This window comes from Diceros bicornis, unplaced genomic scaffold, assembly GCF_020826845.1.
Source record: "Diceros bicornis minor isolate mBicDic1 unplaced genomic scaffold, mDicBic1.mat.cur scaffold_124_ctg1, whole genome shotgun sequence".
NCBI classification, from domain to species: Eukaryota; Metazoa; Chordata; class Mammalia; order Perissodactyla; family Rhinocerotidae; genus Diceros; species Diceros bicornis.
This window is the reverse complement of record NW_026691044.1, coordinates 229,982-242,396: the sequence shown is the minus strand read 5'-3', so window position 1 is coordinate 242,396 and position 12,415 is coordinate 229,982. Positions and strand designations below refer to the sequence as shown.

Below are 12,415 nucleotides of genomic sequence, written 5' to 3'. Positions count from 1 at the left end.
ACTCCATACAAAGCTCCAGGGATTTCAACTTCACACTCATGACGTGAAGTATTCTGCTAATGTTCTCAAATCTCCTTCCAAAAGACTTCTGCCCTGAGCTTTACACATATCCATCTAACTGCTTCACGGACTTTCCTCCTCTCAGGTGTCCTGTGACCCCTCCAACTCAGTATCTCCAAAATGAACCTCAATTTCTACCTTGTCCTCACCCCAACCTGCTCTACCCCCATGCTTGCTGTCTCATGAACGGCCCAACCACACTCCCAACTGCCTAAGCCAGACTGGACTTCTCACCTAAGCACTCACTCCATCATATGTCATCAATTCCCAAGTGCTTTATTATTTTATTTCTTTCTTTTATGTTTAATTGCTTATTCAGAGCTGCAACCCTCTGCCTAGACTGATGCTATCTAACCCAGAGGCCCCTACACTCCACTACCAGAGTACAGAGTTTCTAGGTCTTCACCTGACTTCCACAGCATCAACATTTCCTCTAAAACATGGCATCCACTAGTTCATTCCAAGCATCCTTCCAGTCTTGGAACCCTCATTTCACATCCCGTTGATCAGACACGTGTTTGGATTTTTATCTTAATCAGGATTATGAAGAGAGAAAAAAATTACAGTGCAATTCACACAGTGTGCAATACACAGTTCCACACAGCAAGCATCACAGCCTTTATAAAATAATCAAAGCACTGGCCACTCATGATTACATTGGCGTTTGATACACTATAACAACGCACTCAAAGAGGTTAAAAGTACAATCACAGGATCATCACAGCATATTAGAGACAGGAGCAATTTAGCTACTGCAATAGAAACACTTTACCTCATCATCCTTTCTCTTTTTAAAAATGCTATCCTCAACTTCACCAACTGCTAACATGATCATCTGTACTCTTTGCAGACTGACATAACCACTTTCTGTAAGGTAACCCTGTAAGTGATGAAATACATGTAAAATGATCTTCTTATAAAAGCAAATACTTCTGTTTTGAAATTATTCAAGAATGAACTCACCCCAGTTTTGTGAACCACATTTTTGTATATGTTAACCAAACGGTCAATTGCACCTTCCCTGCCACCCGGAAACAAACATTATGTATTAGGACCAGTACGCACTGTAAGCAAGAAGGCTACAACAGTAGTTTAAAAACCCACACAAACACACATACCGAATCTCTAACGACGGCAGGTGAGGAAGGAAGTCATTTCCCACAAAGAAGCACATGAAGACCCAGTCATCAGTGCTCCTCTCGACATCAAATGTGAACGGTAGGCTGGCCATGGTGAGCTCTCTTTCCAAATACTACAACCAAAAAGGAATGCTGCCATTAAAGCTATGAAATGGCACTCTGCTTTAGAGGGCTGATTCAAGTGATTATTGCCACATACCTCACGAAGAACATTAAGACGAAGGAAGATAAACTCTCCTTCTGCACAAGGAAGACTATCTGCAAGTTCATCGTGCTGCAACAAAAGGAGTAAAGATTAAAGAAGTCTACTCTAAACCCTGTAATTTTTTTCCAGCCAAACGAACATTATAGCTTTTTTTAAAGCAAGATCCATTTTAATATTACAAGTACTAAATAAAAAAAGAACTCACCAAACCATTTTAAAAATAAAAATTACCCACAATCCCAATCATACCTAGACCAGGGATCGGCAAATGTTTTTTGCAAAGGGCCAGATAGTAAATATATATATTTTAGCCTGTGCGGGACACACAGGGTCTCAGTTGCATATTCTTTCATGTTTTATTTTATTTTTACAACCTTTTAAAAATATAAAAACCAGGGCCGGCCCCCTGCATAGTGCTTAAGTTTGGCATGCTCCACTTTAGCGGCCAGGGTTCACAGGTTCGGATCCTAGGCGTAGACCTACACCACTAGTCAGCCGTGCTGTGGCGGCAACCCACATACAACATAGAGGAAGACTGGCACAGATGTTAGGTCACGGCTAATCTTCCTTTAAAAGTAAAAAATAAAAAAAAAAGTAAAAACCATTCTTAGCTCATAGGCCAAATCTAGAGGGCTGGAGTTTACCAATCTCTGACGGATAGCCAACCAGTATTTTGATGTGTATGCCTCTAGACCCTTCTCTGTGAGCATACAGTATATTTCTTACCTGCTCTTTTCACTCACTATGTCTTTTAAAGAGGTACCATATTCTTAAAACAGATAGAAACCTCTTTAGAGACTGGATATAATCAAGTGAACCCAAAATATGCAGAAACTAGGAGCAACTTAAAAGTATCAAGAAGTTGAAAGTATCAACAAGTTTAATATATTTGATTTGTAGTTCCTTTTAAGAATAACCGTTTGAAACATTACTTGTACAAACAAATCATGTGCCATGGACATTATTACCTATGAGACTTAAGCCTCGTATACTTACAAGCTATGTTAGAAAAAGTGGAGAGTAGAAAGAATGAGCACATGCATGCTTTGGAATGTGTCTTTAAAGAGTTTTCAAAGACACATTTCTATGAGAGGGAACAGAGAAAGTAGGTAAAAAATCTAATCAAAAATAGTCTTCTCTTTATTTTAAAAATGAAGGAACCTGAATATATTTAATGCTGTTCAATTACACACTTAAAAATAGTTAAAATGGTATATTTTGTATTATATGTTACAACATAAATGTACCTTGAAAATATAATGCTAAGCGAAAGAAGCCAGCCAAAAAAAAACCATATACTATATGATTCTATTCACAGGAAAGTCAGAATAGGGAAATCTATAGAGACAAAAAGTAGCTTAGTGGTTGCTCAGGGATGGGGTAAACAGGGTAGGGGATAAAGGGATGGTAGCAGAAGGGTTCAGGCTTCTTTTTGAGGTGATGAAAATATTCCAAAATTTACTGTGGTGATGGTTACACACCTGCGAATATATAAAAAAACCCAGTGAATTATAAATTTTAAATGGGTGAATTGTATGGTATGGGATCATACCTCAATAAAGAGATATGAGATCATATCTCAAAAAAAAATTGAGATATGGAATCATATCTCAATAAAGCTGCCTCAAAAATGTAGTAGCCAGCTCCAAAAAAAAAACATCATACTGAAGAAAGCAGAATGTAGGGTCAGGGAGCAACATCGCTTTTGTTCATTATGAATCCTTCCTGCCCTTAAAGCCATGCCTGCATGTTTGCAAAAAAAAAAGGACTAAATGAAGTAGATGAGTGGAGTGATAGGAAAAAAGGAGGGTAGGAAACGTGGATTTCACCACATGAAAAGAGCACAATTCTACACTATGCAATGTCACCAAAAATTAGACATAAAAATATCCTCACTTATACCTGGACATACAAACTACTAAAAACTAACTCACCAAATAAACTTCTGAAACATCAAATGAGTCTGTGTAAGGCATTGTTTGAAGAACTTAACTTGTATTAATTGATTTAACCCACACAACCACCCTATGTGGTACATATATAGCTGATCTTCATTATTTACAAGTTCCATATTTGTGAATTCACCTACTCACTAAAATTTTTTTGGAATCCCAAATCAGTATTTGCAGCATTCTCATGGTCATTCGCAAACATGAGCAGAGCAGTGAAAAATTTCAGTCTATCAACACACACGTTCCAGTTGAGGTCAAACAAGGTGACACTCTGCCTTATTTCAGCTCTCATACAGAAATGACCAGAGGATAGAGATGGTAGGGAGCAGTGCGGTGTAATGCAAGAAGCTCCAGTTCTTTCGAGTTTAGGAGAGTTTAAGTCATTTTCCCAAGATCAGAAAGCTAACGAATGGAGGACTGTATGAGCCAAGGACACAAAGTGAACAAATTGATGGTTGAATGAATTAATAGTTAAAAGGCTAAAAAAAGAGACAAAACGAGATCATAAAAAATACTTAAACCAAAAGAAGAAGAAATGGAGAAGGGAAACAAAAAACAGATGAGACCGAAAACAAACAGTAAGATGACAGATTTAAATCTAACCATATCAATAATCACATTCAATGTAAATGTTCTAAATGCCCCAATTACAAGGCAGAGATTGTGAAAACAGTGTGGCAGTTCCTCAAAAAGGTAAACATGGAATTACCATATGAGGTAGCAATTCCACTCATAGGTATACACCCAAAGAAATGAAAGCAGGAATCACTCACAGGTATACACCCAAAGCATTGATGTGGCACACAGATACTTGTCCACGCATGATCACAGCAGCATTATTCACAATAGTCAAAAGGTAAAAATAACCCAAGTGTCCAAACAAAATGTGATAAACACATACAATGGGATATTAGTCAACCTTAAAGATGAATGAAACTCTGATACATGCTAAACATGGATGAAACTAGAAAACATGCTAAGTGAAATAAGCCAGACACAAAATGCCAAATACTATATGATTCCACTCATCTTAGGTACCTAGAATAGGCAAATTCATAAGACAGAAGGTAGGGGAGAAGGGAGAACGGGGAATTATTGTGTACTGGGTATAGAGTTTCTGTTTAGGATGATGAAAAAGTTACAGAAATGAAGAGTCACAATGGTTTCACAATATTGTAAATGTACTTAACGTCACTGAATTCTAAACCTTATAATGGTTAAAATGGCAATTTTTATGTTGTGTATATTTTGCCACAATAAAAAAAAAAGGGCAGAGATCATCAAACTATAAAAAAGCAAGACCCAAGTGTATGTTGCCTACAAAAACAAACACTTTAAATATAAAGACACAAACAGGCTAAAAGTAAAAGGATGGAAATAGACCACGCTAGCACTAGTCAAAAGATCTGGCTACATTAATATTGGACAAAGTAGACTTCAGAGCAAAGAATATTAGATAAAGAGGGCCACTTTATAACGATAAAGGAGTACATTCATCAAGAAGACATAACAATCCTAAGCATTTACGTACCTAATAAAAGAGCTTCAAAATGCAAGGAGCAAAAAACAATGGAACTAAAAGAAGAAACAGACAAATCCAAAAAATTATAATAGGAGATTTCCACACCCCTACCAATAATTGACAGAACAAGGAGACAGAAAATCAGTAAATGTTCTTCAAGTCTTTCATATCCTATCAACAAACGTGATAACATTTATAGAACACTCCACCCAATAACAGCAGCACATATATCTTTTTAAAGTCAAAATGAAACATTTACCAAGACCATATTCTGGGACATACAACAACTCAGATAAGCTTTTAAAAGATTCAAATTATGCAAAGCATGTTCTCTGACAGAGGAACTAAATTAGAAATCAATAACAGAAAAAAAGTCTGGAAAACCCCCCAAATATTTGAAAATTAAATACTACTCTTCTAAATAAGCAATGGGCCAAAGAAGAAGTCAAAGAGGATATCAGAAAATATTGGTTACTGAATGAAAATGAAAACACAACATGTCATTATTTGTGGCATAGAGTTGAAACAGTATCTAGAAGGCTGTTTATAGCACTCAACACCTTTATTAGAGAAAATGCAATGTACCAAAGCAATGACCTAAGTTTCCACCTTAAGAAATAAGGACAAGAAACGCAAGCTAAACACAAAGTGAGCGTAAGAAACAAATAAGAGCAGAAGTTGATGAAAAAGAAAACAGAGAAACAACAGAGAAAAATCAATGAAACCAAAAGCTAGTTCTCTGAGATCAGTCTAGCCAGACTATTAATGGAACAAAAGAGAAAAGACAAAATTAGTATCAGAAATAAGAGAGGTGACATCGCCACATTTTCTATCAATAGTAAAAGGATAATAAGGAATACTATGAACAACTTTTGTCAACACATTTGACTACTCAGATGAAATGGACAAAACCTGTGAAAGTTAAAAATTACAACTGCTCATTCAAAAAGAAATAGATAATCTGAATGGCTCTATATCTACTAAAGAAATTGAATTTGTAGACAAAAACCTTCCCCCAAAACTTCAGGCCCAGAAAGCTTCACTGGTGAATTCTACCAAATATTTAAGCAAGAAATAACACCAATTCTAGACACACCCTTGCAGAAAACTGGGGAGGGTATATACCGCGCAGCTCAATCTGAGGCCAAGGTTACTCAAAAACTAAAACTAGACAAAGACATTTCAAGAACACTACCGACAAATATCCTCTTTGAACATAAATGTAAAAATGTAAATGAAAAAATCTTTAGCAAATTGAATCCAACAGTATATAAAAATAATATACCATGACCAAGTGGGATTTACCCAAGGAATGCAAGGCGAGTTTAACATTTCAAAATCATTGTAATTCATCATATTAAAAAACTAAAAACAGAAACCATGGGATGAATTAAAACTATAAAACATCTCTAAGAAAACACAAGAGAAAATCTTAGTGACCTTGGCTTTGGCAAAGATTGTTAAATACAATACAAAGAGCGGAAATATAAAAATATATATATATAAAACAGACTTCATTAAAATTAAAAACTTCTGTTCTTTGCACTGGTAAGAAGTAAAAAGGTAAGTCACAGAGTAGGAGAAAATATCTGCAAAAGATATATCAACACGTAAGAAACTCTGCAATTCAATAAGACAAACAACCCAACTTAAAAATGAGCAAAAGATCTGAATAGACACCTTGCTCGAGAAGATATACAGCACGCAAATAAGCACCTGAAAAGATGGTCAACATCATCTGTCATCAGGCAAATGAAAATTAAAACGACAACGAGATAATACTAGACTAGAACGGCTAAAACTAAAAAAGACTAACCAGACTAAGTGCTGGAGAGAGAGTGGAGCACCTAGAACCCGCACACACGCTGGCGGCAATGTAAAATCGTACAACCACTTGGGAAAACAGCTTGGCAAGTTTTTAAATAATCACACACCTACCACACAATTCAACCGTTTCACTCCGGAGCATTTTCTCTAAAGAAATGAAAGCACATGTCCACACAAAGACGTGTACACCAATGTTCACAGAAGTGTTTTGTCTAATAGCCCAAAACTGGAAACAATCCAAATGTTCCTCAATCAGGTGAAGGAGCAAACAAAATGTGATACATGCACAACACAGACTACTACTCAAAAATAACAAGAAATGAACTATTGATATATGGAAGAACATGGGTGAATTTCAAAATAATTATTCTGAATGAAAGTAACTGAGCCAGGTAAAACAAAGAGTACATATTATATAATTCCATGTATATAAAATTGTAGAAAATGAAAACTTATCTACAGAGTCAGAAACAAATCAGTGGTTGACTAACGACAGGCAGCACACAGTTGTAGGGAGGAATAACAAAGGGCCAGAAGGAATGTTTTAGAGGTGACGCTCATTATCTTGATTATGGTGATGGTTTCATGGATGTACACATATCTCAAAATGTATTAAACTGTACACTTTAAATATGTGCAGTTTGTTGTAGGTCAATAATATCTCAATAAAGCTGCAAGAGGAGGAGGAGAGGAGGGGGAGAACAGAGAGACGAAAGAAAAATATACCAGTCTAGGAGGACCAGGATCCAGAGTTCAGAGAGGGCAGTGAAAAAGGAGGTCAAGAAACAATCAAGGATCATTCCCTAGAACTGAAGAACACAAGTCCTCAGCCTCAGAGTCAGCCAAGCACCGATCAAAATACACTGAAATTTTAAAAAAATCTATACCTAAGTACCTAATCATGAACACTTACACTATCAAGGATAAAGATCTTGAAAACATTCAGAAAGAAAAATAGATCAACTACAAAAGAACGAAAGCAGAACATAGAAATTAAGCGCATGGCCTTCCTGATTTTGACAATGGCTCTGCCATGTATTAGCCAAGTGACCCTGAGTACGTTACTTAACCCCTCTGTGCTTCAGTTTTCTCATCTGTAATAATAATAATAGTAAGGAGTAGTAGTCATGTGGTTGTTATGAGAATTTAATAAATTAATCTATAAAGTGCCTAGAACAGTGCCTGGTATGTGTTAAATACTACATAAGCATCGGTTAAATAAATAAATCACATTACCATTCAACTTCTCATCAAAGGGCCGGCCCGGTGGTGCAACCAGTTAAGTGCTGGCACTCCGCTGCGGCGGCCCGGGGTTCGCCGGTTTGGATCCCGGGCGGGCACCGACGCACCGCTTGGCAAGCCATGCTGTGGCAGCGTCCCATATAAAGTGGAGGAAGATGGGCACCGATGTTAGCCCAGGGCCAGTCTTCCTTAGCAAAAAGGGGAGGACTGGCAGATGTTAGCTCAGGGCCGATCTTCCTCACAAAAAAAAAAAACTCATCAAAAATACTGGATGACATAAGTCAAAAGAACAGCACTTTCAAAGATTTGAGGGAAACTAATTTGCAGACTCAAACTTGATGCCTAGCTAATGACCACTCATATGTACAAGGGTAGAAAAGATTCAGAAAACTCACACCCCGCACAGCATTTCTTAAGAATTCAATTGAGAATAAAAACCAAGGAAGGATTTAGGCCAAGAAAGATGATCAGAAAATAGTACCCTCAACTGAAGAAAGGAATTTTTAAAAATCTCAGGAAGCAGCTTTCCAGCAAGCCTAAAGAACCAGGTGTGACAGCAACAGAAATAAAGACCTCAAGAAGGAGTCTCCAAGAAGAAAGAGGACTTGATAGAATACCTAATAAAACAGCGAGTTTGGATGTGGAACCGTATAAAGAGGGAAACAGAAAGAGACCACCAAGAAAAAGACAAAAGCAGCACAAGAAAAGAAACAGTATCACAGCATAACTTGAATCTGGAAAGTGACAAGAATTTACAATACTATTTGATTTTTCAGCTTTTAAAACAATCCCATATATAGCCAAAGCCCTGACAATTTAATTTGGGATGCCAACAAGGCAAAAGGACAGCTGGCAAGCTTGGGGTGAAGAGTAAGAGCAGCAGAGGTAGAAAAGCTAATACCTAACCTTAGAAAGTGAGAAGTCAAGGGATACTTTATATAGAAGATGTAACAAAAAAGACACATCACTCAAACTTATAAAGCTTACCAAGAGAAGAAATAAAGACAGTGATTTACTATTAGGAATGGGGCAGGGGATGCCGCATAAGTGACGAAATCCTCTTCTATCATAGCTAGAATTCAATAGATAGATCCAAAACCAATAAATCAGGCATAATCATGATATCTAGAGACAGAACCAAAACAGTTAAAAATGGTTATCTCTACAGAGTAGAAATGGGATGAGATGCAAGTCAAGTTTGATGGAAGTTTTAAAAACAAAGGAAACCAGCATTCAGTTTAACACTTTCTCTTTGGGAAAAACACAAGGAATACTGAAACTGCCGTCAAAACCAGGCTTTCGGTTCCTCCTGGATAGGAGCTAAGTAAAAATCAAGATCTCACCAACCTCAGCAAAAGAATGCAGTTCACTGTGACTGACGGGCACTTCCTTCAGAAACGAAGGGGCGAGGGGCATGAAGCGCCGCTGAACCTTCCCAATCCAGAAATTCCAAGCACAAAATCGAACTCGGACGGGATCACGGGAACGATAAAGAGAAAACTCAATCATGGCCAGAAGTCGACATACACATTAACAAACAAACAACAAAGTATTTAAGTGCATCCAGGAATTCTGAAAATTTCAACAAGCCTTCTCTCCAGCAGTCGGGGCACCTAGAGAAGGGGGCACTTATGAGACTTCTGTCTCGTCCTAGACGTTTCTAAGATGCTGCTTTCACCGTAGGATCTAAAACAGCAACAACAGTCCTTTCACACCAGGAGAAAACCTTTCGAGCACGGGCAGTAAACAACAGAAAGCTCGCCGCGGGGGGTGACTTTACAAGGTTGTGAGAGGCTGGGGTCAACACGTGCGCCTCGCTCCCCAGCTAACTCAGCGGGCCAGGCGTGCGCAGCCCCACACCTTCGAGCCTGTTCTGAAACCCGAAACGCGCTGCGCCGAGAGGAAACACAGCCGCGGGCGGGGCCTGCCGGGCCTGAAAAAGCGGGCAGGGGAGGAGCAGCCCTCCAGCGAGCACAGACCCCGCTCGGCCCTCGCCCCGCCGAGGCCGCTCTCCCAGGGCCCCGACAACGAGTGTCGGCGACCAACCGCGTGTCTGGGCCGCGGCCGCCCGCGGGGCCCACAGAGCAGCGCGGGCCCGGCGCGGCACCCCGAGGACAGGCGGCGGGTCCCGAGGGCCGCGGCCGAGACGCGCTGGGGCTCCGGGCTTGCCGCCACGCACCTCCTCACCTTCTCTTCCACGCAGTCAACAAGGATGGACGGGGACTTGCGGCTGAGCCAGCGAGAGAAAGCCGGGCCTCCCATAGCAGCCGCGCGGCCCTCGACGAACGTAACCAGAAGAGACAGGCGGGAGCGGCAGCCGCGGCACCGGGACTTCCTCCCACGTGCGCGCCGTCGACCGGAAGTGCATGCGTGCACATGCGCATCAACTCCTCCAGCCAATTGCCATCAACAGCACCAGTTCATTTTACCAAACACAATTTTTGTTTGAAGAAACCCAACCCGGCGGTATGTTCTGAAGTCATGGTATCGTCGTCATCTCAATTTTTCAATACAAATGTCTAGAAGGCACTTTCTACAAATCTTCCAACAGGTCCAGGTAAAAGTTTGCAGATAAATCACTTACAAAGAGTGGGAGAACGCGTTCCTCCCAGAGGCAGTGACTGAAAACATGGGTTCTGCCTCATCCTCAAGCAGTAGGACTTTTGTAAGTTACTTAACCACACAAGGTTGTTGTGAGGTTTCACTAAGGCAATGCATGCAAAGCATTAGCACAGTGCCCAACAAATAGGGAGGATCTGATAAATGGTAGTTATTGTTACTCTTTTCCTTTTCAGAGTCATGATATTTAAAGCCATCACTCAGCTATTTATCCTGGGCTGTCCTCGGGGCCTTGGATTTTTATGGTTGAAGAAGTCGGGGAGACAATCAGATCAGTCGTTGCCTACGCATTCAGCATCATCAATGTCCTGCAGGGGGGGTTTCTCTTTGTGATACACTGTCTCCTTAATCGCCAGGTAAGGCTAATAATTCCGTCTCTCACCAGCCTAGTCCCGAAGTCTTGCTGAATGGTTGTTTACATTCTCACTCCTCTCTGAACTTTTGTGTTTGTATTTTGGGGTTGTCTTGATTATGGGAAGAGCATTTAGGTGCTGCTTGGGTATGCCGTGTGCGCTGGGTTTCATAGCATTCTAACCTTTAGCTTTCTGACATATCTCTCAAGAGCATACATTCATCTGCTTGCGATGCCATAACAAAATATCATAGACTGTGTGGCTTAGACAACAGAAATTGATCTTCTTACAGTTCTGGAAGCTGGAAGGCTGAGAGTAGAGAGTGAGTACAGTCAGGTTCTGACGAGAGCTCTCTTCTTGCCTTGCAGATGGCCACCTTCTCACTGTGTCCTTACATGGGAGAGAGAATGACAGAGGGCTTTCATGTCTCTTCTTATAAGGAATTGATAACTAATCCTCTCGGATCAGGGCTCAACCCTTAAGACCTCATTTAACCCTAATTACTTTCATAAAGGTCGTATCTCCAAATACAGTCACATTGGGGGGTTAGGGCTTTACCATATGAATTTTGGGGGGACACAATTCAGTTCATAGCAGAGCGTGTATGAGTCAGGATAAGGCAGATTACGCTGCAGTAACAAATAGCCCCTCCCTCTCTAATTTCAGTGGCTGACAGCAATAAAGGTTTACTTCTCACTCAAGCTACATAGCTGTGGCTTGGACTACATTGTCTTCACTCTGGGTTGTAGGCTGAGGGGGCAGCCCTCCTTTAGAACGTTGGTATTCTTATGGCAAAGGGAAAGGAGATCATGGCAAAGCACAGCTTAGCTCTCTTTTATTGGCCAAAATAAGTCACATGGCCATACTTGAATTCACCAGAGAGATGAATAATCCTCCAGCAGTGAGGTGAACTATAGGGAGGGGCACTGGAATATTTGGCATAATCTACCACAAACTCAGAGAGACTTCAGCTCTAATTCCAATTTTTCCACTGAGTGAGTTGCTGTGTGACCCTGGACAGGTTGCTTACCCTCTCTGAGCCTTGGATTTCTCATCCACAAATGTGGCAATACCTACCTCCCAGAGTTGAGAATTAAATGAAATAATGCTATGTAAATCTCCTAGCACAGTTCTTGGCACATATTAAGTTCCCAGTGAGGGTCATTATTATAATTTTACTCTTTACAGAAGATTGGGAACAGTTTTCCTGAATTTTTTCCTTTGCTTTTAAGTGGAACCACCAGCAATTAAGATTGGCAAAGAGACCATCTTAACACTTCATTAATTTCTCTTTCATCTTTTATCTCCTTATTAATGCTTGGAACTCTTCACACAAAGAAGAAGTAAAATACAATTTAAGTGTCTTGATGAAATAATGTTGAGTATTAAATGCTTAAATGTCTTTTAAGAACATGTCGAGGAGGTTAAAAGAAGGCAACTGATGGAATCACAGGGGTGGTTTAGTGTAGGGGTTAGTGTCATGGCTCTGGAGTAAG

At 39.9% G+C, this 12,415-nt stretch overlaps 2 protein-coding genes across 2 annotated transcripts in view; one reads left to right on the top strand and one right to left on the bottom strand.

Moving 5' to 3' along the window:
• LOC131402525 (5'-3' exoribonuclease 2-like) overlaps positions 1–12,415 on the bottom strand; it is a 231,669-nt gene that overhangs the window by 13,900 nt on the left and 205,354 nt on the right. Inside the window, exons 3-6 of the mRNA XM_058537228.1 lie at positions 1,399–1,473; positions 1,179–1,312; positions 1,024–1,081; positions 833–940 (exon numbers count right to left, since the gene is read on the bottom strand). Of these exons, the coding sequence (XP_058393211.1) occupies positions 833–940; positions 1,024–1,081; positions 1,179–1,312; positions 1,399–1,473 (375 nt within the window). The remainder of the gene's footprint in view (positions 1–832; positions 941–1,023; positions 1,082–1,178; positions 1,313–1,398; positions 1,474–12,415) is intronic.
• Positions 1–12,415, top strand: part of LOC131402530 (adhesion G protein-coupled receptor E4-like) — a 494,190-nt gene that overhangs the window by 478,366 nt on the left and 3,409 nt on the right. The window contains exon 2 of the mRNA XM_058537232.1: positions 10,743–10,922. Within this exon, the coding sequence (XP_058393215.1) occupies positions 10,809–10,922 (114 nt within the window). The 5' untranslated portion in view covers positions 10,743–10,808. The remainder of the gene's footprint in view (positions 1–10,742; positions 10,923–12,415) is intronic.